Genomic DNA, 26,252 nt, shown 5'->3' with positions numbered 1-26,252 from the left:
CACAAAGGAGTGGCTAGCTTAGAAAATGCTTCCACACATCTTACCACCATGGTTTATGAATGTCATGTCAGTATGTGTTGTTTTCCCTGAGTGAGGGGATGGGGGCAAGCACCACATAAACACAGGGCAGCATAAGAATAGAAAGTCAGAAGCATGGGGGCAAAGCCTTACTTGAGGGATATCTTGAGAGGGGGAAGAACACTTTTGGGGGCAGTATGAGGATGGGGTAGGGTGGCATCTGATAGGGATTTAAAGGGAGAGGTGAGTTCTAGAAGGGGGACATTCCAGGAACAAGAAAAGTAAGCCTGGTACCTAGACTGGTGCCAAGCTCTACATCTTGCCAATGCTGACTGTCATCATCTGGACTTGGGAGGCCATTCTATAGTCTGACTCTGGGAGCCCAAAGAAATGCCCACTTTCTGGGTGTTAGGCTTCAGACATTGTTGGTAGTGATCACCAGACAAAGGAGTTAGATAGGACTACCTAGGTAGTCCTTAAAAATCCTTGGGAAAGTCTCCCTTGGTTTCCAGATTTAAAGTCAACCTTGATCTCCTATGAAGTCAGTTATTCATTTGCTGTCATGCCACTGGGTGTGTTCCTGATATCTCCCCATATACATACATACAATAGGATTTGTGCATACATGGCAGACATGGGATCCAGCTAGGCTAGAACAACATGAATATGACTGAAATTAGGCACCTCGGTCAATCATGTGACCATTGGGAATAGGTCAGAGTAGTCAGTCACTGAAAGAAGTTTGGGGCATTGGGACCAGGATAACCTAACCTATCATGGCTTTGTTTTGAGATAGGACCTCTCTTCCCTCCTTTTACCCAGTTCTTAAAGCTGTTGAAGTATATCATGTGACCCTCATCATCTTTTAGACCTGGGAAGGGTCCATAGCATATCTAACCCATGACATTTTGTCAGACTGGACACTCTCTTGGGTGTCACACAAAACTCCATAGCACTATGCCCCAGTTTAGGCACCTTCCCTATGAATCTTCTCCTGAATCTCCCTTAGCAGGAAGCACCCCCTTAATCTCTCATATGAACTTTTCAATCCTAAGAAAAGGGATTCCTCTGACCACTATACCCATTTAACTACCTCCCATTGTCTAGAGCAATTCAAAGTCCAATATGAAGTGTGAAAAGACATTTTTCATTACCAGGAGGGCCAATAAGGGAAGGCTATGTGGACTTAGGGGGCATTTTCATTTGGGATTGAAAGGATCTTGGGTTACTCTAGTGGTCTCTCAACTAGGAAATAAACATCACAAGGAGTCTCAGGGCCATTTCACACCTGGTCACTTTATTTGGTGACTTCAAAGTACAGGAGGGCAATGTATATCAAGAATATCACAAAGGTGGCCACACAGATGTTACGGATTTGTAGGTAGTGGTCTTGCCTGGGGGCCTGAATGGTCTCCCTCCTTTTCACTCTGTCTATCATCCTGCTGCTTATTGGTATCCGAGTGGTGTGAATGTTATTGTACCTAGGTCTGATGTTCGAAGCCTGGAAAGTATGGTTTGTGATGGGATAGGCCTGAAAACGTCTCAGACGATGGAATGAATCTGGCTCAAAGTTGTATTCATGTTGCTGCTGCTGGTGTTGTTGCTGCTGCTCCTCCTGTGGTTGTGGCTGTTCTGGCTGTTGGTCTGGTGACTGTGGATGCCGAGGCTGCCACCGAGGCTGCTGCCACTGTAGCTGCGGCTGTTCTCCCCGCTCCAGCTCGTGTTGGTGATCCCCATGCTGCCTCTGCCGGATGTTATAGTTAGGTAGCCTTGGAAAATGAGGTTCAGCAGGGTTGCCTGGAAACTGAAATAGATTGGGTTCCGCTGGATTGATGTGGAAAAGCTGGATTGCCCAGTTTGGGGGAGAAAGTCTCCGCCGGAATCTGATACCATTTAGGTACTGATGACGCCCGGGACTCCAGGCCCTCCGTTGAAAATTATTTTCCCCGAGCCCCATCTGCTGTAGGCATCTCATCAGCTTAGCCCAGAACTTGTACAGGTGTATCATAATCAAGATAAAGAATAGGAGACAAATTATGGCCTTTAACACTATCTCATAACGGTTTTCTTGGTGAAAGAAGACCAGGCCATAATAGGCCCATTGTGTCCCATTAAGTATAGATAGTAAACGTTCATGTCTCAGGTTTCTTAAAAGATGGAAAATGAAACCTCGAGCCAAGGGAAGCACAATGTTAATAGTTGTTACAATACAGGTCTTCATCTTAAGTAGTATTTGGCACAGGGCCCATTGGGTGGGGTTAAATACCTGAGAAGAGAAATTCTGAGCTAAGGTAGATATCAATTCTCTGTTAGTTTGGAAAAAGTTGGAAACCTGAGCAGCCAAGATGTGCAGATGGTTGTAAACCGTGTCCATGATTCTCAGCAGGGTCGGCAGCAGCGTGATGTCAAATCTTCAAACCACAGGATCTAAAACAAAGAATAGAATCATGAATACTAGGCAAGGTAATGTGTGAGAAAGCCAAGGACTCAATGGAACATCACCTTTTGGCCAGGTGGAGGGCCTGGCTCCAGAGCTTCAGAGACCAAGGTCTGATCTCTAGCAGGGGCAAGGCGAGACTGTGGATAGCAACTCAGGAACCCCCAATGAATATAGCCTCAGTGATGTGCTAACAATGGGTGACATCACAAACTCTTGGGAGTGAGGTCATCGCAGGAGGAGGCATTTGTTGCCTTTCATAAAAGAGGTAAATGGCCTATGACCTTTGTGTCTTGTTATTTGGTACTTCCTCATTCTGGTTATCAGTTTATTTTTGTACAGTTGTTTTCCTCTGTAAAACAAGGGTCAGAAAACCAGATGATGAGGAAGATTATTTTGGACTGTAATATTCTCTAGTTCACTATCTTAAACCAAGCACACCCTTTGTTTGCCCCTGAAGTTGCCCCTCCTGACTTCTCCATTTATGTTTGGGGAATACCATTCCTCTAGTCCTCCACCCTTTACTTCTAGGTACCAAATCCTGTGGTTTCCCCTGCTAGAGCCTGGCTTACCTAAATCTCCCCATTCTTTCTTCCCCTCCCTTTATGTCCTACAATATTCTCCCTACCTATACAATGGGCAAAAGGTGTAGACAACATAGTCAGGGAAATAAAAGGTGATGTGCAAGAAAAGTGAGGGGAGAAGAAGATTTCAGGGAGAAAGTAAAAGAGAGACACAGAAAAAAGGAGAGTGAGAGATGGATGTAGGCAGGTGTGATGCAGGAAGAGAGGTGGGGGAGAGAAAGAACAAGGAAGGGAAATGGGGAAGAGAGAAGAATAGAAGAGTAGGACAGATGAAAAGTGGGGAAGACAATGAGTGGGAGAGAGACTTGGGGGGAGAAACAGTGTGAGAGGAGAAGAAAGAGAAGGAGAGTTCAGGGAGCAGAGGGAGAGATGAAGGATTAGAAAAGGGTAGGTAGGGACAAAAAGAGGTTGAGGGGGAGAGAGGGAGGTAGAAGAGAGAGAGAGAGAGAGAGAGAGAGAGAGAGAGAGAGAGAGAGAGAGAGAGAGAGAGAGAGAGAGAGAGAAGAGAACAACAAAGGTACTACCAGTGAGGGACAGATCAGTGAAGCCACTTGGTGAGTGGGAAAAGGGTTGGTGTATTTGAATACTGCAAATGGCCCATCTTCCCTCAAATGGGGAAGAAGGAAGAGTCTGGATATTGGAAGTATTGGTCTGGACTTCTCTCCTTCAAGATGCTAGAACACATCAAAGGAATAATAGAAACTACTGGTTACAAAAGGGCTGTGGAAACAATTAGCTTCACTAAGCACAGGTCCTTAAAAAGTAGCTCTTCCCTCCCAGGATTCCTTCAAGGCCCTGCTAAAATCTGAACTTCTACATTAACTTTTTATCAATGTAATTATCAATCCTTAGTATCATAATCTATGCAATATGCTACATTGATGACATTATAGGGAGACATGTCCATGAGAGTGGGTGAGGGAAGAGACAAAGAAGAGAAGAGGAAGAAAGTGGGGGAAGAGGGAAAGGGAGAGAGAGATGGAGGGGAGAGGAAGAGAAACATGAAGAGGGAGAGAGAAACAGAGAGAGATTGAGAAAATCAGCTAGGACCCAGTGAATTCAAGTCACTAGGTCTCCCTTAGCTCTTATCTAAGGGTAATAAATAAAGGAATAGGAAGATGGAACAGGCAAGACATTGCCAGCCAGGGGTGAATCAGTGAAAGCCCTTGGTGAGTGGGAAAGGGGGCCCTCTCCTACAATACTTCACCTGGCCCATTTTTCCTAAAAGGAGAAGATGGAAGAGAAGAGTCATTATATAAATCAGGGGACTTGATTTGTTTTTCTACCAAGATTCTGCAACACCATGATACAGGGGCCAAAAGAAGGGTGAGCAACATTAGCTTCATTAAGAAGAGGTCAGACCACAGTATACCTGCCCTCCCTGGCTTCCTTCAGGTCTCCACTGATGTTCTACAGGAGGTTTTCATCCCTGTGATTATCCATCATCAGTGTTATATCCTATGCAATTTAACTGCCTTTGTGCTATTATAGGAGACATTGGCATTTGAGTGGTGGTGAGAGATGAAGAAAAATAACTGGGAGTGAAGGAGAGGTGGATGACATTTGAGGGAAAGAAGTTAGAAGGAAGAGAGACAGAGGAGAGAGAGAGAGAGAGAGAGAGAGAGAGAGAGAGAGAGAGAGAGAGAGAGAGAGAGAGAGAGAGAGAGAAGCGAGCTACAGACTAGCTCTGACCTTCTTGGCTTCATTCAAGGTCCTGCTAAATTCAGGAAGTTTTCATCCTTATGATTATTAATCTTCAATCTTATAATCTATTCAACTTACTATCTTTTTACATTGTAGGAGACACTTCTATGAGAGTGGAGTGGGGAAGAGGGAGGGAGAGACAGACATACTGTCAGAGAGAGAGATACTGGGGATAAGAGAGATGGGTAAGCAGGAAGAGGGGAAGATAGTGGAAGAGAAACTATGACAAGAAAGAGTATGAGTGGGTAAGAGGAGGAGAAAGAAGAAAGAGAGAGAAGTACAAGTTTAAGGGAGAGGGAAAGAGAAGGGGAGACCAGAGGATAAGAGAGATGGTAGCAAAAAGAGGGAACAATAAGACAGGGAGAGGGAGAAGGAGGGAGAAGAGGGAGAGAGAGAGAGAGGAACAGAGAGAGAGAGAATCTAACAGGACTCAATGAATTGAAGTGACTAGATCTCCATGAGCTCTCTCTTCAGGGTAATGAAAGAATATGAAGATGGAACAGCCAAGTCAATGCCAGACAGAGATGGATCAGTGAAAGATCTTAGTGAGTGGGAAAGGGGGCCCTCTACTACAATACTTCCCATGGCCCATTTTTCTTAAAAGAGGAAGATGGAAGAGTAGAGTCATTATAAATCTGGGGAGCTGATTTGTTTTTCTACCAAGATTCAGAAATACTGTGATTCAGAGACCAAAAGGAAGTTGAGCATCCTTAGCTTCATTAAGCAGAGGTCAGACCAGAGTATCCCTGCCCTCCCTGACTTCCTTCAGATCCCTACTAAAATTTCATCATGTACAGGAAGTTTGCATCATCCCTGTGATTATCCATCATCAGTGTTATATCCTATGGAACTTAACTGTCTTTGTGCCATTATAGAATATATTTGTATTGTGGAGCAGGGCAGAACAGAGACCACTGGAAGGGAAGGAAAAGGGGGAAGACAGTGGAGGAAGAGAGTTTAAGAGGAGGAGAGAGGGAGAAGGAGGGAGAGAGAGAGAGAGAAAACACCAGTGATTTCTCATCACCAGACCTGGGTGAACTCTCTTCTCAAGTTACTGAAAGAAGAATAGGCAGAATGTACAGCCAAGGCACTACCAGTGAGGGATGGATCAGTGAAGCCACTTGGTGAGTGGGAAAGGGGGTGGTGTATTGGAATACTACAAATGGCCATTTTCCCTCAAATGGAAAAGGAAGAATCTGTATATTAAAAACCAACTGGCTGGACTTCCCACTCCCTCAGAATTCTAGAGCACATAAAGGAAGTTATGGAAACTACTGGTCACACAGGGTGGGTGAGCATAGTGACGTTCAACTTGCACAGGTCATGACAGACTAGCTCTGCCTTTCATAGATTCATTCCACGTCCTCCTATTAAATTCAGGAAGTTTTCATCCTTGTGATTATTAATCTTATAATCTATTCAACTTACTACCTTTTTACATTGTAGGAGACACTTGTATGAGAGTGGGGGAGAAGTGGGAGGGAGAGACAGACATACTATGAGAGAGAGAGAGAGAGAGAGAGAGAGAGAGAGAGGAGAGAGATGGGTAAGCAGAAAGAATGGGAAGATAGTTGAAGAGAAACTGTGACAAGAAAGAGTATGAGTGGGTAAGAGGAGGAGAAGGAAGAAGAAAGAAAGAAAAAAAGGAGTTTAAGGGGGAAGGAAAAAGAAGGGGAGACCAGAGGATGAGAAAGATATTAGAGAAAAGAGGGAGCAGAGAGAGAGGGAGAGGGAGATGGGGGAAGAGAGGGAAGGAGAGAGGAACAGAGAGAGAAAATGTAACAGGACTCAGTGAATTCAAGTGACTAGATCTCCATGAGCTCTATTTTCTGGGTAATGAAAGAATAGGAAGATGGAACAGCCAAGTCATTGCCAGCCAAGGGTAGATCAGTGCAAGACTTTGGTGAGTGGGAAAGGTGGCCCTCCACTACAATACTTCACCTGGCCCATTTTTCCTAAAAGAACAAGATATAAGAGTAGGGTCATTATAAATCTGGGGGGATGATTTGTTTTTCTACCAAGATTCAGGAGCACTGTGATCCAGGGGCCAAAAGGAGGGTGAGCATCCTTAGCTTTATTAAGGAAATGCCACACCAGAGGGCCCCTGCCCTCCCTGGCTTCCTTCAGGTCCCTACTAAAATCTCATCTTCTACAGGAAGTTTGCATCATCCCTGTGATTATCCATCATCAGTGTTATATCCTATGCAACCTAACTGTCTTTGTGCCATTATAGAAGGCATTTATGTTGTGGAATGGGGCAGGACAGAGACCATTGGGAGGGAAGGAAAAGGGAAAAGACAGTGGAGGAAGAGAGTTTAAGAGGAAGAGAGGGAGAAGGAGGGAGAGAGACAGAGTACACCAGTGATTTCTCATCACCAGACCTGGGTGAACTCTCTTCTCAGGTTACTGAAAGAAGAATAGGAAGAATGTACAGCCAAGGCACTACCAGTGAGGGATGAATCAGTGAAGCCACTTGGTGAGTGGGAAAGGGGTTGGTGTATTGGAATACTGCAAATGGCCCATTTTCCCTCAAATGTGGAAGAAAAAGTGTCTAGATATTAAAACAATTCCCTGGACTTCCTTCTCCCTCAGGACTCGAGAGCACATAAAGATAGTAATGGAAACTACTGGTCACACAGGGTGGGTGAGCATAGTGAGCTTCAACATGCACAGGTCATGACAGACAAGTTCTGCCTTTCTTAGCCTCATTCAAGGTCCTGCTACTATTAAATTCAGGACGTTTTCATCCTTATTATTAATTTTCAATCTTACAATCTATTCAACTTATTAACTTTTTACGTTTTAAGAGACACTTGTATAAGAGTGGAGGGGGAAGAGGGAGGGAGAGACAAACATATCAGTGAGAGTGGGAATGAGAGAGCTGCATGAGCAGAAAGAAGGGAAAGATAGTGGAAGAGAAACTATGACATGAAATAGTATGAGTTGGGTATGAGGAGGAGAAGGAAGAAGAAAGAAAGAGAAATAGGAGTTTAAGGGAGAGGGAAAATGAAGGGGAGACCAGAGGATAAGAGAGATAGTAGAGAAAAGAGGGAGCAGTGAGAGAGGGAGAGGGAGAAGGGGGGAAGAGTAGGAGGGAGAGAGGACCACAGAGAGAGAGAATATAACAGGACTCAGTGAATTCAAGTGACTAGATCTCAATGAATTATCTTTTCAGGGAATTGAAATAATAGGAAGATGGAACAGCCAAGTAATTGCCAGCCAGGGATGGATTAGTGCAAGGCTTTGGTGAGTGGAAAAGGGGGCCCTCCACTATAATACTGGACCTGGCCCATTTTTCCAAATAGGAGAAGATAGAAGAGTAGAGTGATAAAAGAGAGTGGTTGATTTTTCTACCAAGATTCTGGGACACCTTGATCCAGGGGCCAATAGGTGGGTGAGCATCCTTAGTTTCATTAAGAGGTCAGACAAGAGTATCCCTGTTGTCCCTGGCTTCCTTCAGGTCCCTACTAAAATCTCATCTACTACAGGAAGATTGCATCAATCCCTGTGATTATCCATCATCAGTGCTATATCCTATGCAACTTAACTGTCTTTGTGCCATTATAGAAGACATTTGTACTGGGGAGTGGGGCAGGACAGAGACCATTGGGAGGGAAGGAAAAGGGGAAAGACAGAGGAGGAAGAGAGGTTAAGAGGAAGAGAGAGGGAGAAGGAGAGAGAGACAGAGAGCACTAGTGATTTCTCATCACCAGACCTGGGTGAACTCTCTTCTTAGGTTACTGAAAGAAAAGGCAGAATGTACAGCCAAGGCACTACCAGTGAGGGATGGATCAGTGAAGCCACTTGGTGAGTGGGAAAAGGGGTGGTGTATTTGAATACAACAAATGGACATTTTCCTTCAAATGAAGAAGAAGGAAGAGTCTGGATGTTAAAAACCAATTAGCTGGACTTCCCACTCCCTCACAATTCTAGAGCACATAAAGGTAGTTATGGAAACTACTGGTCACACAGGGCCTGGGTGAGCATAGTGAGCTTCATTGATTACAGGTCATGACAGACTAGCTCTGACCTTCTTGGCTTCATTCAAGGTCCTGCTAAATTCAGGAAGTTTTTTTCCTTGTGATTACTAATCTTTAATTTTACAATCTATTTAACTTAGTATCTTTTTACAATATAGTAGACACTTGTATGAGAGTGGAGGGGGGAAGAGGGAGAGAGAGAGAGAGTTTGTGGGGGATGAGAGAGCTGGGTAAGCAGGAAGAAGGGGAAGATAGTGGAAGAGAAACTATGACAAGAAAAAGATGAGTGGGTAAAAGGAGGAAAAGGAAGAAGAAATAGAGAGAGAAATAGTTTAAGGGAAAAAGAAGGGGAGACCAGAGGATAAGAGAGATAGTACAGAAGAGATTGAGCAATGAGAGAGGGAGAGGGAGAAGGGGTAAAGAGAGAGAGGGAGAGAGAAATAGAGAGAGAGAATCTAACAGGACTCAATCAATTCAAGTGACTAGATCTCCATGAGCTCTCTTTTCAGGGTAATGAAAGAATAGGAAGATGGAACAGCCAAGTCATTGCCAGCAATAAGTGGATCAGTGCAAGGCTTTGGTGAGTGGGAAAGGGGGACTTCACTACAATACTTCAGCTGGCCCATTTTTCCTAAAAGGAGAAGATAGAAGAGTAGAGTCTTTATAAATCTGGGGGACTGATTTATTTTTCTACCAAGATTCAGGAACACTGTGATCCAGGGGCCAAAAGGAGGGTGAGCATCCTTAGCTTCATTAAGGAGATGCCACACCAGAGGGTCCCTGCCCTCCCTGGCTTCCTTCAGGTCCCTACTAAAATCTCATCTACAGGAAGTTTGCATCATCCCTGTGATTATCCATCATCAGTGTTATATCCTATGCAACTTAACTGTCTTTATGCCATTATAGAAGACATTTGTACTGGGGAGTGGGGCAGGACAGAGACCATTGGGAGGGAAGGAAAAGGGGAAAGACAGTGGAGGGAGAGAGTTTAAGAGGAAGAGAGAGGGGGAAGGAGGGAGAGAGAGAGAGAACAACAGTGATTTCTCATCAACAGACTTGGGTGAACTCTCTTCTCAGGTTACTGAAAAAAGAATAGGAAGAAAGGACAACCATGGCATTACCAGTGAGGGATGGATCAGTGAAGCCACTTGGTGAGTGGGAAAACGGGTGGTGTATTTGAATACAACAAATGGACATTTTCCCTCAAATGAAGAAGAAGGAAGAGTCTGGATGTTAAAAACCAATTAGCTGGACTTCCCACTCCCTCAGAATTCTAGAGCACATAAAGGTAGTTATGGAAACTACTGGTCACACAGGGTGGGTGAGCATAGTGAGCTTCATTGATTACAGGTCATGACAGACTAGCTCTGCCTGTCTTGGCTTCATTCAGTGTCCTACTAAATTCAGGAAGTTTTTATCCTTATGATTATTAATCTTTAATTTTACAATCTATTTAACTTAGTATCTTTTTACAATGTAGTAGACACTTGTATGAGAGTGGAGTGGGGAAGAGGGAGAGAGAGACAGATATAATGTCAGAGAGATAGAGAGTGAGAGAGTGTGGGGATGAGAGTCCTGGGTAAGAAGGAAGAAGGGGAAGACAGTGGAAGAGAAACTATGACAAGAAAGAGTTTATGAGTGTGTAAGAGGAGGAGAAGGAAGAAGAAAGAGAGAGGAAATAGGACTTTAAGGAAGAGGGGAAAAGAAGGGGAGACAAGAGGATAAGAAAGATAGTAGAGAAAAGATTGAGCAATGAGAAAGGGAGAGGGAGAAAGGGTGAACAGAGAGAGGGAGAGAGGAATAGAGAGAGAGAATCTAACAGGACTCAATTAATTCAAGTGACTAGATCTCCATGAACTCTCTTTTCAGGGTAATGAAAGAATAGGAAGATGGAACAGCCAAGTCATTGCCAGCAAGGAGTGGATCAGTGCAAGGCTTTGATGAGTCGGAAAGGGGGCCCTCCACTACAGTACTTTACCTGGCCCATTTTTCCTTAAAAGAAGAATATAAAAGAGTAGAATCATTATAAAATAGGGGGATTTATTTGTTTTTGTACCAAGGTTCTGGGACACCTTTATCCAGGGGCCAAAAGGAGGGTAAGCATCCTTAGCTTCATTAAGCAGATGTCAGACCAGAAGCCCCCCCTGACTTCCTGCAGGTCCTTACTAATGTCTCATCTTCTACAGGAAGTTTGTATCAATCCCTGTGATTATCCATCATCAGTTTTATATCCTATGCAACTTTACTGTTTTTATGCCATTATAGAAGACATTTGTACTGGGGAGTGGGGCAGGACAGAGACCATTGGGAGGGAAGGAAAAGGGGAAAGTCAGTGGAGGAAGAGAGTTTAAGAAGAAGAGAGAGGGAGAAGGAGAGAGAGAGACAGAGAGCACCAGTGATTTCTCATCACCAGATCTGAGAGAACTCTCTTCTCAGGTTACTGAAAGAAGAATAGGAAGAATGTACAGCCAAGGCACTACCAGTGAGGGATGGATCAGTGAAAGACCTTGGTGAGTGGGAAAGGGGGTGGTGTATTGGAATACTGGAAATGGCCATTTTCCCCTCTAATGGAGAAGAAGGAAGAGTCTGTATATTAAAAACCAACTGGCTGGACTTCCCACTCCCTCAGGATTCTAGAGCACATAAAGGTAGTTATGGAAACTACTGGTCACACAGGGTGGGTGAGCATAGTGAGCTTCAACATGCACAGGTCATGACAGAGAAGCTCTGCCTTTCCAGGTCCTGCTATTATATTCTGAAGTTTTCATACTTGTGATTATTAATCTTCAATCTTATAATCTTTTCAACTTACTATCTTTTTACATTTTAGGAGACACTTGTATGAGAGTGGAGGGGGGAAGAGGGAGGGAGAGACAGACATACTATCAGAGACAGAGAGAGAGAGAGTGGAGAGGAGAGAGCTGGGTAAGCAGAAAGAAGGGAAAGATAGTAGAAGAGAAACTATGACAAGAAAGAGTATGAGTTGGGTAAGAGGAGGAGAAGGAAGAAGAATGTAAGGCAGAGAAATAGGTGTTTAAGGATAGGGAAAAAGAAGTGGAGACCAGAGGATAAGAGAGATAGTAGAGAAAGGAGTGAACAGTGAGAGAGGGAGAGGGAGAAGGGGGGAAGAGAGGGAGGGAGAGAGGAACAAAGAGAGAATCTAACAGGACTCAGTGAATTCAAGTGACTAGATCTCCATGAGTTTCTCTTTTCAGGGTATTGAAAGAATCAGAAGATGGAACAGCCAAGTTATTGCCAGCCAGGGGTGGATTAGTGCAAGACTTTAGTGAGTGGGAAAGGGGGCTCTCCACTATAATACTTCACCTGGCCCATTTTTCCTAAAAGGAGAAGATAGAAGAGTAAAGTCTTTATAAAAAAGGGTGGTTGATTTGTTTTTCTACAAAGGTTCTGGGACACCTTGATCCAGGGGCCAATAGGTGGGTGAGCATCCTTAGTTTCATTAAGAAGAGGTCAGACAAGAGTATCCCTGTTGTCCCTGGCTTCCTTCAGGTCCCTACTAAAATCTCATCTACTACAGGAAGATTGCATCAATCCCTGTGATTATCCATCATCAGTATTATATCCTATGCAACTTAACTGTCTTTGTGCCATTATAGAAGACATTTGTACTGGGGAGTGGGGCAGGACAGACCATTGGGAGGGAAATAAAAGGGGAAAGACAGAGGAGGAAGAGAGGTCAAGAGGGAGAATGAAAGAGAGAGAGAGACAGAGAGTACCAGTGATTTCTCATCACTAGATATGGGTGAAATCTCTTCTTAGGTTACTGAAAGAAAAGGCAGAATGTACAGCCAAGGCACTACCAGTGAGAGATGAATCAGTGAAGCCACTTGGTGAGTGGGAAAAGGGGTGGTGTATTTGAATACAACAAATGGACATTTTCCCTCAAATGAAGAAGAAGGAAGAGTCTGGATGTTAAAAACCAATTAGCTGGACTTCCCACTCCCTCACAATTCTAGAGCACATAAAGGTAGTTATGGAAACTACTGGTCACACAGGGTGGGTGAGCATAGTGAGCTTCATTGATTACAGGTCATGACAGACTAGCTCTGACCTTCTTGGCTTCATTCAAGGTCCTGCTAAATTCAGGAAGTTTTTATCCTTGTGATTACTAATCTTTAATTTTACAATCTATTTAACTTAGTATCTTTTTACAATGTAGTAGACACTTGTATGAGAGTGGAGTGGGGAAGAGGGAGAGAGAAAGAGAGAGAGTGTGTGGGGGATGAGAGAGCTGGGTAAGCAGGAAGAAGGGGAAGATAGTGGAAGAGAAACTATGACAAGAAAAAGATGAATGGGTAAAAGGAGGAAAAGGAAGAAGAAATAGAGAGAGAAATAGTTTAAGGGAAAAAGAAGGGGAGACCAGAGGATAAGAGAGATAGTACAGAAGAGATTGAGCAATGAGAGAGGGAGAGGGAGAAAGGGGTAAAGAGAGAGAGGGAGAGAGGAATAGAAAGAGGGAATCTAACAGGACTCAATCAATTCAAGTGACTAGATCTCCATGAGCTCTCTTTTCAGGGTAATGAAAGAATAGGAAGATGGAACAGCCAAGTCATTGCCAGCAATAAGTGGATCAGTGCAAGGCTTTGGTGAGTGGGAAAGGGGGACTTCCACTACAATACTTCAGCTGGCCCATTTTTCCTAAAAGGAGAAGATAGAAGAGTAGAGTCTTTATAAATCTGGGGAACTGATTTGTTTTTCTACCAAGATTCAGGAACACTGTGATCCAGGGGCCAAAAGGAGGGTGGGCATCCTCAGCTTCATTAAGGAGAGGCCACACCAGAGGGTCCCTGCCCTCCCTGACTTCCTTCAGATCCCTATTAAAATCTCATCTTGTACAGGAAGTTTGCATCATCCCTGTGATTATCCATCATCAGTGTTATATCCTATGCAACTTAACTGTCTTTATGTTATTATAGAAGACATTTATACTGGGGAGTGGGGCAGGACAGAGACCATTGGGAGGGAAGGAAAAGGAAAGGCAGTGGAGGGAGAGAGTTTAAGAGGAAGAGAGAGGGAGAAGGAGAGAGAGACAGAGAGAGCACCAGTGATTTCTCATCACCAGATCTGGGAGAACTCTCTTCTCAGGTTACTGAAAGAATAGAAAGAATGTACAGCCAAGGCACTACCAGTGAGGGATGGATCAGTGAAAGACCTTGGTGAGTGGGAAAAGGGGTTGGTGTTTTGGAATACTGCAAATAGTCATTTTCCCCTCTAATGGAGAAGAAGGAAGAGTCTGTATATTAAAAACTAACTGGCTGGACTTCCCTCTCACTCAGGATTCTAGAGCACATAAAGGTAGTTATAGAAACTACTGGTCACACAGTGGATGAGCATAGTGAGCTTTATTGAGTACAGGCCATGACACACTAACCTGCCTTTCTTGGCCTCATTCAAGTTCCTACTATAAACAGAACTTCTACAGGAACATTTCATTCTTGTGATTATTAATGCTCAGTGTTATTATCTACATAGCTCATTACATTTGGGAGGAACAGACACACTCACACAGTCACACAGAGACAGAGAGAATGGGGAGTTGAAGGGAGAAAGGAAAGAGGAAGACAGAAGGTAGGAGAATGACATAAATAACAGCAGAGAAGGGGTAGCACGGAAACAGAAAAAGGAGGGAGAGTTAAAGAGAGAGACACACACAAAGATTCTTTCAGGACTCAGTGAATTCAAATACTTAGTCCTGGGTGAGCAACCTTCTCAAATTAATGGAAGACTAGAAAAATGGATAGCATGAATCACTGCCAGCAAAGGATGGTTCTCTGAAACACAATCAGGATATGGGAAAAGGAAAGAATGCTGCAATGGGTCTCTTTTTGGCTAAAAAGGGGAAGAGGGACGAGTCTGGACATTATAAGCCAGTGACCTTGATTTCTTTCTCTTCCAGGAATCAAGAACACATTCAACAAGTTATAGAAGGCACAGAACTGAAAGGGATCTGGGTGGGCATAGTTAGCATCATTAAGCAGAAGTTAGACCAGAGTATCCCTGCCCTCCCTGGCTCACTTCAGGTCCCTACTGATCTTGGAAACAGGAAGTTTTCATCCCTGTGATTATTAATGATTTGTGTTATATCCTATGCAACTTAATGGCCTTTGTGCCATTATAGGAGATGTTCCCATTTGAGTGGTGGGGAGAGATGAAGAAAGAGCATTGGTAGAGAAGGAGAAAGGAGGAAGCCATTTGGGGGGGAGAGAAGTTGGGAGGAAGAAAATATGAGGGAGAAAGAAGATGGAGGGAGAGGAGAAAACAGAGAGAGGGAGAGGGAAAAAGAGAGAGAAGGAAAGAGGGGAGAGGGAGAGAGAGGGAGAGGGCACGTACTTGGCAGTATTTAATGAATTCTTATCACCAGCCCTAGGTCAAGTCTCTTAGCAGGTTAATGAAAGAATACGTAGAAAGGACAGCCATGGCACTACCAGTGAGGGATGTATCAGTGAAACAACTTGGTGAGTGGGATAGGGGGCACAGGGCCAGATAGAATACTGCAAATGGCCCATTTGTCCTCAAATGTGGAAGAAGGAAGAATCTGGATATTAAGCCAATTGGCTAGACTTCCCTCTCCCTCAGCATTCTAGAGCACATAAAGGTAGTTATGGAAACTACTGGTCACACAGGGTGGTGGGTAGCATAGTGAGCTTCAACAAGCATATTTCATGACAGATTGGTGGGTAGCATAGTGAGCTTCAACAAGTACATTTCATGACAGACTAGCTCTGCCCTTATTGGCTTCATTCAGGGTCCTGCTAAATTCAAGAAGTTTTCATCCCTGTGATTATTAATCTTCAATCTTATAATCTATTCAACTTACTATCTTTTTACATTGTAGGCAACACTTGTATGAGAGTGGAGGGGGGATGAGGGAGGGAGAGACAGATATACTGTCAGAGAGAGAGAGAGGCTGGGTATGAGAGAGATGGGTAAGTAGGAAGAGGGGAAGATAGTGGAAGAGGAACTATGACAAGAAAGGGTCTGAGTGGGTAAGAGGAGGAGAAGGAGGAAGAGAGAAAAATAGGAGTTTAAGGTTGAGGGAAAGAGAAGGGGAGACCAGAGGGTAAGAGAGATAGTAGAGAAAGGAGTGAGCAGTGAGAGAGGGAGAGGGAGAAGGGGTGAAGAGAGGAAGGGAGAGAGGAACAGAGAGAGAGAATCCAACAAGACTCAGTGAATTCAAGTGACTAGATCTCCATGAGCTCTCTTTTCAGGGTAATGACAGAATAGAAAGATGGAATAACCAAGTTATTGACAGCCAGGGATGGAGCAGTGAAAGACCTTGGTGAGTGGGAAAGGGGGCCCTCCACTACAATACTTCACCTGATCCATTTTTCATAAAAGGAGAAATGGAAGAGTAGAGTCATTTTAAATCAGGAGGGCTGATTTGTTTTTTCTACCAAGATTCTGGGACACCTTGATCCAGGGGCCAAAAGAAGGGTGAGCAACATTAGCTTCATTAAATAGAGGTCAGACCAGAGGGTCCCTGCCCTCCCTGGCTTCCTTCAGGTCTCTACTGATCTTCTACAGGAAGTTTTTTCATCCCTGTGATTATCCATCACCAGTGTTATATTCTATGCAACTTAATTGTCTTTGTGACATTATAGGAGACATTGGCATCTGAGTGGTGGTGAGAGATAAACAAAAGGCATTGGAAGTGAAGGGAGAAGGTGGAAGACATTTAGGGGAAAGAAGTTAGGAGGAGGAGAGAGGGAGAGAGACAGAGACAGAGACAGAGAGAGACAGAGAGAGCACCAGTGATTTCTCATCACCAGACCTGGGTGAAGTCTCTTCTCGGGTTACTGAAAGAAGAATAGGTAGAATGTACAGCCAAGGCACTACCAGTGAGAGATGAATCAGTGAAGCCACTTGCTGAGTGGGAAAGGGGGTGGTGTATTTGAATACTACAAATGGCCACTTTCCCTCAAATGGAGAAGGAAGAATCTGGATATTAAAAACCAACTGGCTGGACTTCCCTCTCACTCAGGATTCTAGAGCACATAAAGGTAGTTATAGAAGCTACTGGTCACACAGGGTGGGTGAGCATAGTGAGCTTCGTTGATTACAGGTCATGACAGATTAACCTGCCCTTCTTGGCTTCATTCAAGTTCCTGCTAAAAACAGAACTTCTACAGGAACATTTCATCCTTGTAATTATTAATGCTCAGTGTTATTATCTTCCCAGCTTATTACATTTGGGAGGAACACACACACACACACACACACACACACACAGAATGGGGGGTTGAAGGGAGAAAGAAAAGAGGAAGACAGAAAGGAGGAGAATGACATAAAAAACAGCAGAGAAAGGGTAGCACAGAAACAGAAAGGGAGGGAGAATTAAAGAGAGAGACACACAGAGAAAGATTCTTTCAGGACTCAGTGAATTCAAATACTTAGTCCTGGGTGAGCAACCTTCTCAAATTAATGGAAGACTAGAAAAATGGATAGCATGAATCACTGCCAGCAAAGGATGGTTCTCTGAAACACAATCAGGATATGGGAAAAGGAAAGAATGCTGCAATGGGTCTCTTTTTGGCTAAAAAGGGGAAGAGGGACGAGTCTGGACATTATAAGCCAGTGACCTTGATTTCTTTCTCTTCCAGGAATCAAGAACACATTCAACAAGTTATAGAAGGCACAGAACTGAAAGGGATCTGGGTGGGCATAGTTAGCTTCATTAAGCAGAAGTCAGACCAGAGTATCCCTGCCCTCCCTGGCTTCTTTCAGGTCCCTACTGATCTTCGAAACAGCTTTCATCCCTGAGGTTATCATTGATTTGTGTTATATTCTATGCAACTTAATGGCCTTTGTGCCATTATAGGAGATGTTCCCATTTGAGTGGTGGGGAGAGATGAAGAAAGAGCATTGGTAGAGAAGGAGAAAAGGAGGAAGCCATTTGGGGGAGAGAAGTTGGGAGGAAGAAAATATGAGGGAGAAAGAAGATGGAGGGAGAGGAGAAAACAGAGAGAGGGAGAGAGAAAAAGAGAGAAGGAAAGAGATGAGAAGAAAGAGGGGAGAGGGAGAGAGAGTGAGTGGGCACGCACTTGGCAGTATTTAATGAATTCTTATCACCAGACTTGGGTGAACTCTCTTCTCAGGGTACTGAAAGAATAGACATAAAGGACAGCCATGGCACTACCAGTGAGGGATGGATCAGTGAAGCCACTTGATGAGTGAGAAAGGGTTGGTGTATTGTAATACTGCAAGTGGCCCATTTGTCCTCAAATGTGGACGAAGGAAGAGTCTGGATATTAAGCCAATTGGCTAGACTTCCCTCTCCCTCAGCATTCTAGAGCACATAAAGGTAGTTATGGAAACTACTGGTCACACAGGGTGGGTGAGCATAGTGAGGTTCATTGATTACAGGTCATGACAGACTAGCTCTGCCTTTCTTGGCTTCATTCAAGGTCCTGCTAAATTCAGGAAGTTTTCATTTTTGTGATTATATTAACCTTCAGTCTTATAATCTATTCAACTTACTATCTTTTTACATTGTAGGAGACACTTGTATGAGAGTGGAGGAGGGAAGAGGGGGTGAGAGAGAGAGAGAGAGAGAGAGAGAGAGAGAGAGAGAGAGAGAGAGAGAGAGAGAGAATAATAGAGTTTGGTAAGCAGTAAGAAGGGGAAGATAGTGGGAGAGAGACTATGACAGGACAGAGTATGAGTGGGTAAGTGGAGAAGGAACAAGAAAGAGAGGAGCAAGGAGTTTAAATGAGAGGGAGAGATAAACAAGAGCAAAAAATAAGAAAGAAGTAGAGAATAGAGGGAGAGAAAGAGAATCTAACAGGACTCAGTGAATTGAAATTACTAGATCTCCATGAATTCTCTTTTCAGGGTAATGAAAGAATAGAAAGATGAACAGTCAAGTCATTGCCAGCAGGGGTGGATCAGTACAAGACTTTAGTGAGTGGGAAATGGGGCCCTCCACTACAATGCTTCCCATGGCCCATTTTTCATAAAAGGAGAAATGGAAGAGTAGAGTCATTATAAATCATGGTGGTTGATTTTTTTTTACCAAGATTCTGAATACCTTGATCTAGGGGCTAAAAGGAGGGTGAGCATCCTTAGCTTCATTAAACAGAGGTCAGGCCAGAGTATCCCTGCCCTCCCTGGTTTACTTCAGGTCCCTACTAAAATCTCATCTTCTACAGGAAGTTTGCATCATCCCTGTGATTATCAGTGATCAGTCTTATATCCTATGCAACTTACTATCTTTTTGCCATTAGAGGAGATATTTGTATTGGGGGGCACGTTACAAGAGAGATCCTTGGTATTGAAGGAAAAAAGGGGAAGACAGTGGAGGGAGAGAGGTTACGAGAAGAGAGGGAGAAGGAGAGGCAGGCAGAAAGAGAGAGCACCAGTGATTTCTCACCACCAGACCTGGGTGAACTCTCTTCTTAGGTTACTGAAAGAAAAGGCAAAATGTACACCCAAGGCACTACCAGTGAGGGATGCATCAGTGAAGCCACTTGGTCAGTGGGAAAGGGGTTGGTGTATTTGAATACTGCAAATGGCTCATTTTTCCTCAAATGTGGAAGAAGGAAGAGTCTGGATATTAAACTTATAGGCTGGGCTTTCCTCTCCTTCAGGATTCTAGAGCACATGAAGGTAGTTATGGAAACTATTGGTCACACCAAGAAGGTGAGCATCATGAGCTTCATTAAGCACAGGTCTAACCCTTCCATAGCTAGGTTCCTTCAAACCATTGCTCAAATAAGACCCACAGGAACTTTTGATCAGTATGATTATTAGTAGTCAGCATTATAATCTAGTCAACATACCCTCTTTTTGACCTCATATGACACATGTGTATGAGGGAATTTGAGAGAGAGGGCATGGGAAAGAGGAGAGGAGGAGGGAGTAGTGGAGATAATCAGTGGGAGAAAGATTGGGGAAAGAAAGAGTATTGGGGGGTGGAAAAGAAGATGGGGGGGTGAAAGAGGCATAAAGATGTGGGTAGAAGAGAGAAAATGTGACAAGGGGGGAGAGTAGGGGGAAAGAGGGAGACTAGAAAAAAGAGGGAATAATGAAAAACAAAGAAAGCTAGAGTGAGAATATAACAGGACTTATTGAATTCAAGTCACTTGTCCTGGTTGAGCTCCCTTCTCGGGTTAATGGAAGAATAGAAAGATGGGACAACAATAATCAATACCATTGAGGGATTTAGAATTGAAACACCTTGCTGAATGGGAAAGGAGGGGGCCCAGGGCAGGAATAAAGCAAATGGCTCATTGTTGCTAAAATTAGAAGTGGGGAGAATTTGAATATTATAAGCCAGTAAACTTGATTTCTTTCTCTGCCAAGTTCCTTATGAAGCATTAAATGGGTTCTACATGGTAATGGTCCCAAATGAAGGATGAACAGAGTTATCTCCATTAAGCACAAGTCAGACGAGAGTATCCCTGCCCTCCCTGGCTTCCTCCAGATCTCTACTAAAATCTGATCTTCTACAGGAAGCTTTAAGCCCTGTGTTAATTCATCATTAGTATTAGATTTTATGCAATTTAGTACCTTTGTAACGCTGTAGGAGACATTTGTATGAAACTGGGGGAGAGAGAGAACATTGGCAAGGAGGCAGAAGGAGGAAGAAAGTAATGGCAGGGAGGTTGGGGAAGACAAAAGTATGAGGGAGGAAGAAATAGTGAGGGAGAGAAGAGGAAGGGTTGAAAGTTGAGTGAAGAAAGGGAGAGAGAAAGGAAGACCAGGGCAAAAGGGAGAGTAAAGATGAAAAGGAGGAGTGGTGAGAGAAAGGCAATGGGGAGAATATGAGGGAACTCAGTGAATTCAAGTCACTAGGCCTTGGTGGACTCCCTTCTTAGGTTAATGAAAGAATCTGTAGAATGCACAGCCAAGCCAATGCTACCTTGGTGAGTGAGAAGGTGGGCCCTTAGAGGGAATAATGCAAATTGATTCTTGTTCCTAAAAAGAGAGGAAGAGGGAAAAGTCTGCTTATTATTAACTGATGAACTTGTCCTCCTTTTCTCTCTGTCTCTCTCTCTTAGAACATATAAAAGGAAATATCAAGAAAAGGAGCTATGGAAACTACTGGTCACACCAGCATAGTGAGCATAGTGAGCTTCATTAAGCACAAGTCATGACAGACTAGCCCTGCCCCCTCCCTCTATTACTTTTAAGTCCCTTCTGAAATCTCAATTTCTACAGAATGCTTTTATTAGTGGTCTCATCATTCCTCAATGTCGGTATCTCTGCAACCTTTGTGACTTTATATGGATCATTTATATGAGAAGAAAGGGGAAGAGAGAGAGGGAGAAGGGGGGAAGAGAGAGGTAGAAGAGAAAGGGCAAATAGAGAGGGAAGGCAAGTGGGAGAGAGACAGACAGAAAAGGAGAGGGAAGAAAGACGGAGAGAAGTATAGAAGAGAGCTCCTGGAAGAGATGGAGGGTGAAGGGAGAGCAAGGTAGGGAACAGAACAAGGGAGAATAGGAGAAGAAAGGGAGGAAGAAAGGGAGAGGGAGAGTGGGGAAAATGTGGTGGGGCAAGAGTAAGATAGAAAATAAAAAGGTACTAGAGAGAGGGAGATAAAAAGGAAGAGGAGAAGGAAGAGAAAGGAGTAGAAGAGAGAAAAACAAATAGAAAGAGGAAGTAAAAAATTGGGGGAGGGATTGTAAAGAGAAAGGAGTGAGAGAGAGAAGGCTGAAGAAGACAGAGCCAGGGAAAATGAGAGCACCAGCAGGGAACAATGAATTTAAGTGTGAGCACTGTCTCAGGGTAGCTTCTACCTCCTTAACATGGTTCTCATCTATTTTTTCTCCCACAGCCTTTATGTTCCTGTTGCTGTCTCTTCCACTTCCCCTGCCTACAGAACTAGTAAAATGTGTAGAATAATGTAGTAGTGAAGATAGGAGATGGTGACAGAAGAGAGACAGAGACAGAAAGAGAAAGAGACAGAGAGAAAGAGAAAGAGACCCAGAGGAGAGAGAGAGAGAGAGAGAGAGAGAGAGAGAGAGAGAGAGAGAGAGAGAGAGAGAGAGAGAGAGAGAGAACTTGACAGGACTCAGTGAATTGATAATTGATCTGAGTGAACTCTCTTCTGAGGTTAGTGAATGAATAGGCAGAAAGGACAGCCAAGTCACTGGCATTGTGGGACTGATGAGCACAACTCCCTGGTGAGTGGGAAAGGGGGCCCTGGGCAACAATTCTGCAAATGGCTTATTTTTTTCCTAAAACAGGAAAGAGGTAGGTATTTGAAGATTATAAGCCAGTGGGCTCAACTTCTTTCTCCCATGATTCTAGAACACATTACAGGAGTTATAGCAAGTACTGTTCCTCAAGAGGGTCAGCATAGTTAGCTGTGTTGCCAAAGTAGCCCTGCCCTGCCTTGCCTGGATTCAAGTCTTTTCCACAATCTGAATTTCGACAGGAAACTTTTCATGAGTGTTATCAGTCCTTGGTGTTCCATTCAAGACAACTTCCTAACTTTATGACCTAATATGAGTCACTTATATTAGAGCTAGAGTCTGGAAGAGAGAGAGAGAGGAGGAATAGAAGAAGAGAGATAGAGAGGAGGAACAAAGCGGAGAGGGGAGGAAGAGGGAGTTGAAAGGTGGAGGGAGGAAGGCGAACAGTGAAGAGAGGCAAGGGCAAGGTAGAAAAAGTGGGAATGGGGAAGTGAAGGAAGAGAAGGCAAGAACAGTGGGAGGGGGAAGAGGAGAGAGGAAAAGGAGGGGGAGAGAAGAGTGGTAAGGAGGATTAGGAGAAAGTGAGATGGAAGAGGGGTGAAGAGGGAGGGAAGGATGGGGAGAAGAGAGTAGACAGGACACATGAGAGAGAGGGGAAGAGTAATAGGTTAAGGGAAGGTAGAGATGGGAGAGAGGGAAAGATGGAGAAAAAAGAGGTGCAAGGAAGAGAGGAATAGATGTCAGGGGGAAGAGTGAAAGGGGGAGAGAGAAGACTCAGTGAGGTCACTTTACCAGGCCTGGGAGAACTTCTTCTCAGGATACCCAAAGAATAGGCAGGGTAGACATCGGAGCCACTTGCAGGGAAGAGCTGCTCTGGGAAAGTCCTTGGTTGGTGAGAAAGTGGCCTGGACTAGAACACTGCAAATGGCTCATTCTTCCTAAAAGGGAGCAGACTACAGTAGAGTCTGGATGGGAGAATCCAACAAGCTTGACTTTCCTTTCCTCTCATGGTTCAAAAACACAACTAAAAGAATGATGGTAAGGATGAGGTCCACAGGTAGGATGAGCACTTGGCCCAATGAAGGATGGTCATGCCAGAGTAATCCAGCCCGCCCTGGCTTCCAGGTCCCTGGGAAAGATCTGCACTTCTGGAGGCAACATGGCTTCAGGGTTACGAGTCTGCATGGTTCTAGCTACACAACTTTTGACCACGTGGGGGACATTGAGATACTTGTGTGATGGAGAGGAGACAAAAGAGGAAGAGGGGGGAACAGGTAGGAAGGGGGCAAGGGAGAGGGCAAAGTAGTGAGGGGGAAGAGAAAGGGATGCAGAAAAGAGATGTGGGAGAGGGTCAGGGCACTAGAGGGGTGGGAGAAGGGAGAGGAAAATGGAGGGGGAAGATGAGGCAAAAACAGGAAGAGGGGAAGAAAAGAAGGGCAGAAGGAGAATAGATGGGAAGAAGAGAAAGATGGAGGGGAAGAGGAAAATGAAGGATGAAGAGGGAGAGACAGAGGAGGGAGACAGATGGAGACAAATAATGATGGAGACAGAGGGAGAGAAGAGATAGACAAATGGAGAGAGGGAGAGGAGAGAGACAAGGAGAAGGAGAGAATGAGAGACAGAGGGACAGAAATAGAGGAGAGAGGGAGAGAAGAGAGTGAGAGGGACAGAGACAGAGGGAGAAGACAAATAGGGAGAGACAGACAAAAGGAGAGAGGAAGGAGACAGGGACAGAGATGGTAACTGAAATAAAGGGGGAGAAAGACAAAGGGAGAGAGACAGAAAGAGGGAGAGACAGGAGAGGGGGAGAGGGACAGGGAATGGGAGACAGGAGAGACAGATAAATGGAGAAAGAGGAGGGAGACAGAAGGAAATAAGGCAAGGAGAGACAGGAGAGAGACAGTGACAGAGATTGATGGAGAGAGAGGGAGAGGAGAGATGGAGATAGAAAGAGAGACAGTGAAAGACAGAGATGGGGAGAGAGAAACGGACAAAGGGAGAGAGGAGGGAGGCAAATTGGGGACAGAGATGTAGACAGACAGGGATGAAAGGAGTGAGCAATGGAGAGACACAAAGAGGGAGAGATGGAGACAGGGAGAGAGAAACAAAGGGAGAGGGCAGAGATGAAGAGAGACAGGGAGAGATAAAGAGAGGAAAGAGATGGAGAGACAGAAATAGATGGAGAGAAAGGAAGAGACAGGCAGAGAGACAGAAGGAAATAAGAGAGTGAGAGACAGAGATGGAGAGGAGAGACAGGAGGGACAGAGAGAGATGGAGACAGAGAGACAGACAGAGACTGAGGGAGGGAAAGAGACCCAAAGAGGGAGAGACACAAATGGACAAAAGAGAGATGGAGAACAGGGAGAGACAGAGGCAAAGAGAAGAGTCAGAAAGGGAGAGATACAGACAAGAAAAGAGGGAGACAGAGGGAGAGACAGGAGTGGGAGAGAAACACATGGGAGAGGGAGACAGAAGGAAATAAGAGACAGGGAGAAACAGAGAAGAGACAGGGACAGAGAAGAGAGACAGAGACAAAGGAGAGAGAAGCAAATGGAAAGGAGACAAAAGGAGAGAAACAGGCAAATGGATAGACAGGGACAGAGGGAGAGAAATGTAGAGGAGAGATAGAGAGAAATGGAGAGAGGGAGAAAATGAGGGAGAGAGGGACATAGATGGAGACTGGAAGAGAGGGAGAAAGACAAATGGAGAAAGATAGGGAGAGAGGAACAAAGTGAGAGAACGAGGAACAGGTAGATAGATGGAGAGACAGAAGGATGACAAATGGAAGGGAGAGGAGGGAGACAGGGACAAGAGAGATGGAGACAAGGACAGACTGAGAGGAGAGATGGAGACAAAGAGGAGAGGGAGAGAGATGGAGACAGAGATGGAGAGACAAATAGGGAAAGAGAGACAGAAGAGCGGGTAAAAGGAAGATGGAGGATCAGAGGGATGGAGGGAGACAGACAAGAGGGAGGGACAGTGATAGAGAGGGGTAGAGACAGGGACTGGGAGTGAGAGGGAAAGAGAAAGAGGGAGAAGACAGATGGACAGATGGAGCCAGAGGGAGAGACAGAAATGGAGAGACAGGGACAGGGAGTGTGAGAGAGATGGAAATGAACTGAGAGACAGATGAAGACAGGGAGAGAGATAGGAGAGAAAGAGACATAGGGAGAGGCACAGATAGAGAGAGAGAGGCATAGAGACAAAGAAAGAGGAGAGGGAGAGAGGAACAGAGGGAGAGAAGTGGCAGGAGAGAAACAGAGGGAGAGAGACAAAGACAGGTAGAGACAGACACACACAGGGAGAGAATCAGGAACAGGGAGGGGGGAGACAAGACAGGGAGGGAGAGACAAGAGACAAAGATGGAGAGAATGAGGGAAATAGACAGGAACAGATGGAGGCAGAGGGAAAGAGACAGGCAGAGAAAGGAGAAACAGACACAGCAACAGGAGAGAGACACATGGAGACACAGGCAGAGAGAGGGAGACAAAGAGGAACAGAGACAAAGATAGTGAGGGAGAGATAGGCAGGGAAAGAGGGAGTGAGAGAATGATGGAGAACAGATGGAGAGGAGAGACATGGAGACAGAGGAGAAAGATGGAGAGACAAATAGGGAGGGAGAGCAAGAGACCTAAAAATGGAGAGAGACAGGAACATAGGGAGAGAGAATAAGAAACAGGGACAGAGGGAGAGAAAGACACAAAGGGGGAGACAAGCAGAGATACAAAGAGGAGAGACGGAAAGAGAAATGGAGAGATACAGAGGGAGAAAGGGAGACAAAGGAAGAAAGATAGAGAGACAGAAAGACAGGAGAGAATAGGAGACAGATGGAGACAGAGACAAAGGAGAGATAGAAGGAGGGAAACAGGGACAAAGATAGGGAAAGATGAAAGGCAGGAAAGAGAGGGAGAGACAGGGACAAAAGGAGTGAGAGACAGATGGAGACAGAGGAGAGAGACATGGAGATAGACACACAGAGGGAGAGACATGGAGAAAGACAGGAACAGGGAGAGGAGGTAGAGACAGGGAGAGATAGAGGAGAGACAAATAGAGGGAGAGATGGAGAAAGGGAGAGAAATAGAGATAGGGAAAGAGACAAGAGAGAAGGAAGGGAGACCAACAAGAGGAGGGACAGAGATAGGGGGATACAGGAACAGGGAGTGAGACAAAGGGAGAGAGACAGATGGAGAGAAGGAGGAACAGATAGAGACATAGGGAGAGAAGACAAGGAGAGATAGAAATGGAGAGACATAGGGACAGGAAGTGTGAGAGATGGAGAACAGAGAGAGACAGAGACAGGGAGAGATACAGACAGACAGGGAGAGACAGGCATAGAGAGGGACAGAGGCAGAGAGACAAAAAGGAGGGAGAG

At 44.6% G+C, this 26,252-nt stretch overlaps 1 protein-coding gene and 1 long non-coding RNA gene across 3 annotated transcripts in view; one reads left to right on the top strand and one right to left on the bottom strand.

Moving 5' to 3' along the window:
* Positions 1-1,294: 1,294 nt before the first annotated feature.
* Positions 1,295-2,666, bottom strand: LOC130456096 (GATA zinc finger domain-containing protein 10-like). Of its 2 annotated transcripts, none has more exons than XM_056808837.1 (3): positions 2,521-2,666; positions 2,285-2,445; positions 1,295-1,822 (listed from the first exon to the last, which is right to left on the bottom strand). In XM_056808837.1, the coding sequence occupies exons 2-3, from the start codon at positions 2,390-2,392 to the stop codon at positions 1,316-1,318; spliced, it is 615 nt and encodes a 204-aa protein (XP_056664815.1). In that variant the 5' UTR covers positions 2,393-2,445; positions 2,521-2,666; the 3' UTR covers positions 1,295-1,315. The 2 variants fall into 2 exon arrangements, with proteins under 2 accessions (XP_056664815.1, XP_056664816.1); XM_056808838.1 differs by having other exon boundaries at positions 2,351-2,445.
* A 3,565-nt stretch (positions 2,667-6,231) lies between these two features.
* The window catches only part of LOC103105948 (uncharacterized), a 35,569-nt gene continuing 15,548 nt past the window's right edge, over positions 6,232-26,252 (top strand). The window contains exons 1-8 of the long non-coding RNA XR_008914622.1: positions 6,232-6,646; positions 7,146-7,219; positions 7,919-7,989; positions 8,480-8,550; positions 9,233-9,303; positions 9,801-9,874; positions 10,593-12,814; positions 13,260-21,868. This is a non-coding gene — a long non-coding RNA (uncharacterized LOC103105948). The remainder of the gene's footprint in view (positions 6,647-7,145; positions 7,220-7,918; positions 7,990-8,479; positions 8,551-9,232; positions 9,304-9,800; positions 9,875-10,592; positions 12,815-13,259; positions 21,869-26,252) is intronic.

The sequence above is a fragment of the Monodelphis domestica genome, chromosome X (assembly GCF_027887165.1).
Source record: "Monodelphis domestica isolate mMonDom1 chromosome X, mMonDom1.pri, whole genome shotgun sequence".
Taxonomy (NCBI): Eukaryota; Metazoa; Chordata; class Mammalia; order Didelphimorphia; family Didelphidae; genus Monodelphis; species Monodelphis domestica.
The sequence above is the reverse complement of the archived record's forward strand: the minus strand, read 5'-3'. Positions and strand labels throughout refer to the sequence as shown.

Bases quoted from the DNA above. Each gene is read 5' to 3' on its own strand.
- LOC130456096 (XM_056808837.1), bottom strand. From the start codon at position 2,392: ATGGACACGGTTTACAACCATCTGCACATCTTGGCTGCTCAGGTTTCC. The intron at 1,823-2,284 runs GTATTTAACCCC...AATCTATTTCAG, and splicing joins CTCAGAATTTCTCTTCTCAG to TTTCCAGGCAACCCTGCTGA.